Source organism: Scleropages formosus, chromosome 12 (genome assembly GCF_900964775.1).
Source record: "Scleropages formosus chromosome 12, fSclFor1.1, whole genome shotgun sequence".
NCBI lineage: Eukaryota > Metazoa > Chordata > Actinopteri > Osteoglossiformes > Osteoglossidae > Scleropages > Scleropages formosus.
The window spans coordinates 17,273,676-17,281,066 of record NC_041817.1 but is presented as its reverse complement, the minus strand read 5'-3'; the positions used below and the strand labels follow the sequence as shown (position 1 = coordinate 17,281,066).

At 39.1% G+C, this 7,391-nt stretch overlaps 1 protein-coding gene across 1 annotated transcript; it reads right to left on the bottom strand.

Moving 5' to 3' along the window:
• Positions 1 to 5,796: 5,796 nt before the first annotated feature.
• On the bottom strand, positions 5,797 to 7,391 carry LOC114909073 (tubulin alpha chain-like). Its single transcript, XM_029256681.1, has 3 exons — positions 7,196 to 7,391; positions 6,885 to 7,033; positions 5,797 to 6,774 (listed from the first exon to the last, which is right to left on the bottom strand). Exons 1-3 carry the CDS (start codon positions 7,374 to 7,376, stop codon positions 5,797 to 5,799), a joined length of 1,308 nt encoding a protein of 435 aa, XP_029112514.1. The 5' UTR covers positions 7,377 to 7,391.

Sequence of the window (7,391 nt, the reverse complement as noted above, 5' to 3'; positions counted from 1 at the left end):
AATACCATGCTCTAAGCAGTACAATTCCCAGCATGCATTGCCAATCTGGACACCTGCCTGGCCAATGTGAACAGAGATGCACTCACGCTAGAAAGACAAAAGGAAAAGAGTGTAGTGAGTCACATTTAAGTTAAATCCTTAAGTCCTTAATTTTTAAAATGAAGCTTGTAAAGGCTACTGCCTAGAGAAAATCATCATAACTATAATGTGGAAAAAAGTTACTTGTAAACTTACCATTTTCAGTCTTTTACTGGCCGATTAGTTTTTGGTAGATAAATCTGGTTTCGCTCACTGTGACTGTTTCTCAGTATTGATAGTTCAACTGGAAGCCTAGGCAACAAGTTTTATTGTGGGAAACAATGGGATAATAGTGCATCACCAGTGTTTGTCTTGCAAGGTAATTCTAAGTTTTACATCTTTTTCAATACTGTGATATTTGTTCATGATCACTGATGTTAAGCCAATAGACGGATGTGTAACCCAGACCTTTAGAAGCAACTAAGTATGCCTTCTGACAGTGAGGAGCTGTTGCTAATGGTTACACTAAATGTCCTTTGAATGGTTAAGAAAGCGTTGCATGCAGCTAGCAAAAGCCAATTAAATCCAACAGAAGGGTTGCTAATGGTTACAGTGAAGATGACTTGACTGGTTTAAAGACAATGTTAAAATATTAAAAAAGAGCAATTCAGAAGTAATGAGGATTGACGTGATGAACTCTTTTCTCCTCCTGCGAAGAACCAATTAAACCTGCGCCATAATAACACAATTGATGGTCACGTAACCATAGCTATGGTAGCAGTCTGGGATAATGACTTGTAACCTGAAGGCTGCTTGTTCGAGTACATTTCCATTACTGCTGTAGTGCCATTGAACAATACACTCACCCTGAACTGCTCCAGTATAAATACCCAGCTGTAGAAATGGGTAAACAGTGGTAAGTCACTTTAGAGAAAGGCGTCACCAAAGTAAATTGACCGTTATACAAGCACGTCCTATTATAACAGATTCTTTTCTAAAAAGTCAGCAGTGATTATGCTTGACCAGTAAAAGAGAAAACTGACTGACATCTCACACTGACCAATAAAATCCAAAGGAAAGATGAGATGATAGGAAGGATGTATTGGTAATGCTTATAGTAAATGTGGCTTTGTTGCTTTGAATAAAAGAATGTCAAAAAATGTTAAAAAAAGATGAAAGTAGCCAAAGTGTTATTAGGTATAGCTAACCAAATTTCTTTAGAGATGCCATTGATTAAAAGTACTATTGCCAAAAACTATAATGAAAAGCAAAATTTAGCCAGAAATTTAGTGAAAAGTAATGGCGTAAATGTAACTTGTTACTACTACCACTTGTTAGAAATGAGAACTTGTAACTGAAGGTTGCAGTTTCAATAAATTTCTTTCCATTTTTATAGTGCCCTTGAACATTTCACTTACCCTGAAATAATCCTGTTATAAAGACCCTGCCGTAGAACTGTGTAGACAGTTGTTAGCCACGTTGGATGAAGCAGTCAGATTAATGAATAACTGAACCGTGTAAACATAGCTAAAAATTTTTAATCGCCCGTTCCTAAAGAGTTAGAGGTTGTTGTGACTACGCTTGACTAAAGAGAAAATTGTGACCGACAGTTGGCAATGGCCAATGAAATCAGCAGAGGAAGTCAGCTGATAGCAAAAAAAGTGTTGCTAATGGTGACAGTGAATGTGACTTTACTGGTTTTCAGGGGAGGGAACGTTTAAACATCTGACCTGATCGATTCACGAGTAACGGATGTCAAAAAACGTAACTTTACAAATAACACACAAGCAAAAAGTGCATTTGCCTAAAACTCCGTAAAGTACAATTCCTGATTTGTAGATCCACAAAAACAGTCCTTGAGACTGTGTAATATTACTATTTATGAAGGATGAGGTGTTGCTAATGGTTACAATAAATGTCAGTTGAATGGTTTAAAGGAAAAGTATGACTTGTATCACTCAAAAGCTACTCTGAAAAGCACAATTTTTCCAGAAATACACTTAAATACAAGCAGCAAAGTAAATGTAACTCTTTATTACCCACCTCTACCTCAAACAAGAATACTATTAAACTTCTTTTAAACTCACGTTTTTTTCCTCAGAGTTCCACCATCAGTTACCCTGCTGTGAATAAACTAAATTGTCAGTGAAGGCAAGAAAATTCAACAAAAAAAAACAACAGTAAACTCTGATTTTACTACACAGACAACATGTAAATGCTGGATGGGACTGACTAATACAGTGCTCAGTAGTATCCTTAACAAAGCACTTACCTTGGACTGTTCCAATATAAATATCCTGCTGTAGAAACAGTTGATAGACAGTTGTATGTTGCTTTAGATATAGGTGTATACTAAAGACAAAATAATGATATAATAAAATAATTGTTGCCTATTTTTGTAAACTGTCATTTTTTGGGACTGTGCTTGATTGGGTAAAGGAAAAACTATGACTGACAGCTGACAATGGCTAAAGAGCTCTATATAAAAAAATCTGACAGTGAAGAAATGTTGCTACTGGTTACATAAAATAGGCAGGACTGGTTTAAGGTGGAATCTGTGATTGACAGTTGACAACAGCCAATGAAATCCACAGAAGACGATGACTATGACGTGTTGCTAATGGTTACCAAACTACTCCGCGTGAGAAAAATTTAAACACAATCAATTTATACCTCACGATATGGCGAGACTAAACAACAATAAACTCTAATAGGTCTTAGTACAAATACAAGCTATTAACCCTGGATTGTATCAACACACTACACATATATTATGTCACATTCCATGTGTCAGTCCATGGCCATGTCACAGCAGACACTTGCAATTAGGGGGTGACAACTTATAACTGAAGGCTGTGGTTCAAATTCATTCAAATTCATGTTATACTGCCCATGAGCAATGCACTAACTGTAAATTACTTAATTATAAATAGCCTACTGCAGAAAAAGGTAAACAGTCTCGTTGAATAAAGGCATCAGATAAATTTCGTATTAATGACACGTCTGTGTACGTGCAGTCAGTTACTGATATTTTAAATAGGCCTTTCCTAAACAGTAAGTTGTGACTATTCTTGACTGGTTTAAGGTGAAATTGTAACTGAAAGCAGACAACGGCCAATGAAATCCCCAGATGACAGCGAGGAGGTGTTGCTAATGGTTATAGCAAATAAGAGCTGATTGGTTTTAAGCAGTGCTTTTTGTAGACAAAAAAGGTGTTCGCATGCAAATCAATTCATAATTAAACATTTTGCTTTTTTCCGTCTGTATTGCCCAAAGCTATAACAATCACAGAAAGAAAAAATTTACCACTGAGTTCCTACGACAGAACATTCAGAGTTTTGTATAAGTTGTCATTCCATCTTGTGTCTATGGCAGATCATTGTCCTCAAAATAACCATTAATCAGTGCATTGTATAGGATGAAAGAGTGGCAAAAGTGTTCCAATTAAAGTGGTAAATATGAGTATGGAAAAGGTTTTCGCGAGCAGTGAAACCCTGGTCAGGATGGCAGTTAAGTTTACTTGACAAAATCCCCATTCACACTGTTTCCCATCTTGCTGGAAGAAATAGGAATAAGGCTTTCACTTCCACTGCAGGTATTTAATTGTGTACAACAGCACCGCTCCTTGTTTTTTTAGAACAGAAATACACATTTAATGTCCGAAACTCAAAAAAGTTTTATCCCTCAATGGTGTCAAACTGGCTTTTTTTCTAGCTAGTGTATTGATCTTTAAATTACAGGTAGAAAAGTGCAAATGGAATTGGGAAGGACTAATGGTGTTGGTGTTATCATTGTGAAGGGTGCGTCTATACCGTTTATCTTGCTTTTCAATTAATTATGTGACAATTTTCTCCAGGGATCAGTTTTCCACAAATAATGAAAATTTGATCCCTCATAATGAAAATTTGCTGAACAATTTTATGAAACAACTTAGTTTAACTGCATGGTTACTACTATATAATTCCAGAGAAAAAAATTCAGCTGATGCACATATATTGGGGAGATATCCCTCTGTAGATGTTCTGCTTATTGTATATTTAGAATACATTTTGGCTGCTAATGGAATCAACTACTTCTAAAGCCCAAGCTAAATACTGTACGATTGCCATTGTACATAGTGCTGCTTGACAGTATGTGAAGCCCCTGTGTCGCTTTTACCACATAAGGGTTATTTTATGAAAACAGGCTTTCTCGTCTGAGCAGGTGTGTAAATGACACACATTTTTCTGAACCACTTGTCCTATACAGGGTTGCGGGGAACCAGAGCCTACCTGGTAACACAGCGCATAAGGCCGGAGGGGGAGGGGACACACCCAGGACGGGACGCCAGTCCGTTGCAAGGCACCCCAAGTGGGGCTTGAACCCCAGACCCACTGGAAAGCAGGACCCGGTCCAACCCACTGCACCACCCTGCCCCTCAGTGTGTAAAGCATAATCATTTATTCATTTTATGAGTTTAAGATTTTAGGTTTAGATTGTATAATGACCATCTCTACAGCATTCACGTACGTTCAAGCAACACTGTATATAACATTTTATATAGATCATAAAATGCTCAGATGTGTTTCATCTGAATTTGGTTAAGAACAGATGCTCTGAGCATAAAATTATCACAGAAAACATGACAATTGTTAGAAGCTGTGACCCAGAATTAAGGAGGATGAATCGCATGCGAAAAGCAAGCAATAATCTGTAGTTGATAAAATAAAAGGGTATCCCATCCATGGCGTAGCTTGTACGTTTGTACAAGTTGCCAAGCCCTATGCCCTATTTATACTTTCATTTTGCTTCTTTGCAGTTTGACTTTACAGTTCTGCTTCTTTAAATTCTTTAAATTTTTTAATTTAAAGAAAGTCATTGTGGAATGTGATATAATGAAATTCAAGGCAATAGATTTCTGGATGAAAACTCTTCAGATGGGATTTTTGCACAACTTTAAAATGAGGTGATTGCTGCTACTGATGTGGTCAAAAATATTTTCACTGCTAAACAGAAGAAAATCATGGAAGATTAAATTATTGAAAACAGCTGATCAGGGGATAATTTTGGAAAAGTATGTCTTTGATCATACATGTCATGAGAATACTGTCCCTGATCACAAAGTTTCAAAAGAAAAGAGTTAACTATCGAAAGCAACACAGAATAATTCTTATGTATCATTCAGAAAATCCAAGCGCTTTAAAAAGAATGAACAAGAACAATCTCCCAGTCAGAGCTCACATTCAAAGAAATAGGTAACTAAAGGGGTCTGCTCAGATTATGTGATTAGTTTAGTCCTTTCATTGAGGAACACTATCAAGAAAACTAAAATGAGTGATTTTAATTAATGATAACGGGCATCTTGAGACTGAGCATAATACTAACATCAAAATTGTGTATTGCCTCCTAATATAACATCTTTACTCCAACCTGTGGACCGGGGTATGAGTGCTCCTTTCATGGCTTGCTACGCAGCTTGTAAAGAAATACAATCAACTCCAGAATTATGGGCAGCCTCCATGTAATTGAGCAAAATTAATGCAAAGAATGAAAAACACAAATGGGTGATATTTTTGGCTTAAACACATGGAAAAGCCATCTTTATTTTAACACAATATTTTTCAAACACGAAGAGTAGCTTTCATTTGTATTTGTATAGAATGTTGTATAGAATGTTGATTAAGATAATATGAATTGTGTCCACTGTTTTCCTGTGTATAAATAAATATGTTACATTCATAAAGGGCTAATAAACTGAGGAAACAAGTGTTTTGAAGAAAGCAAAATACTGTTTCCATATTAATATTCATCTCCTTCTTCCTCTTCCTCCCCTACACTGTCAGTGCCGACCTCTTCATAGTCCTTCTCCAGGGCTGCCATGTCTTCTCTGGCTTCAGAGAACTCTCCCTCCTCCATGCCTTCTCCCACATACCAGTGGACAAAGGCCCTCTTGGCATACATCAGGTCAAACTTGTGGTCCAGACGAGCCCAGGCTTCAGCGATGGCAGTGGTGTTGCTCAGCATGCAGACAGCCCTCTGGACTTTGGCCAGGTCTCCGCCAGGTACCACAGTGGGTGGCTGGTAGTTGATGCCCACCTTGAAGCCTGTTGGACACCAGTCAACAAACTGGATGGTGCGCTTGGTCTTGATGGTGGCGATGGCTGAGTTGACATCTTTGGGTACCACGTCTCCACGGTAGAGCACACAGCAGGCCATGTACTTGCCATGGCGAGGATCACACTTGACCATCTGATTGGCTGGTTCAAAGCATGCGTTGGTGATATCAGCAACTGTTAGTTGTTCATGATAAGCCTTCTCAGCAGAGATCACTGGAGCATAGGTGACCAAAGGGAAATGGATACGAGGGTAGGGCACCAAGTTGGTCTGGAACTCTGTAAGATCCACATTCAGGGATCCGTCGAAGCGCAGAGAGGCTGTGATGGAGGACACAATCTGGCCAATGAGCCTGTTGAGACTGGTGTAAGTTGGACGCTCAATATCCAGGTTTCTTCGGCAGATGTCATAGATGGCCTCGTTGTCCACCATGAAAGCACAGTCAGAGTGCTCCAGGGTGGTGTGGGTTGTCAGGATGGAGTTGTAGGGCTCCACCACTGCTGTAGACACCTGAGGAGCTGGATAGATTGCAAACTCCAGTTTGGACTTCTTGCCGTAGTCAACTGAGAGACGTTCCATCAGCAGAGAGGTGAACCCAGATCCAGTCCCTCCTCCAAAGCTATGGAAAATGAGGAAACCTTGGAGGCCTGTACACTGGTCAGCCTGAAGGAGAAGACAGACATTCTGTACGGTTTTTAATTGTAGAGCTTTAACTATTAAAGCCTAAAAATGTTGTGACATGTTAGAATAACAAGTTCTTGGAAAAGAATTACCAACTTCCGAGTCCTGTCTAAAACCAGGTCAATAATTTCCTTTCCAATGGTGTAGTGTCCACGAGCATAGTTGTTGGCAGCATCCTCCTTGCCTGTGATGAGTTGCTCGGGATGGAAGAGCTGGCGGTACGTACCTGTGCGCACCTCATCTATATAGTTCAAAAACAGAAATTTTTATCAGTAGATGCATCTGATCCCTTTCATTTTAACCAGACTACGGCAAAAAGGGCTACAATAGGACCATTCTGAAAATACTGTACTTTGATTTCAGTTTCATCCGTTCACTTATGTAGATTATTACTACTTCTCACCAATGACAGTGGGCTCCAGGTCCACAAACACAGCACGGGGGACATGTTTCCCTGCTCCTGTCTCACTGAAGAAAGTGTTGAAGGAATCATCTCCTCCTCCAATAGTCTTGTCACTGGGCATCTGGCCATCAGGCTGAATACCATGCTCTAAGCAGTACAATTCCCAGCATGCATTGCCCATCTGGACACCTGCCTG

Excerpts from the sequence above, each read along its gene's own strand:
- LOC114909073 (XM_029256681.1), bottom strand. The coding sequence starts at position 7,376 with ATGGGCAATGCATGCTGGGAATTGTACTGCTTAGAGCATGGTATTCAG. Across the intron at positions 7,034-7,195 it reads CCTGGAGCCCACTGTCATTG|ATGAGGTGCGCACAGGTACG; the intron begins GTGAGAAGTAGT and ends TGAACTATATAG. Across the intron at positions 6,775-6,884 it reads TAGACAGGACTCGGAAGTTG|GCTGACCAGTGTACAGGCCT; the intron begins GTAATTCTTTTC and ends CTTCTCCTTCAG.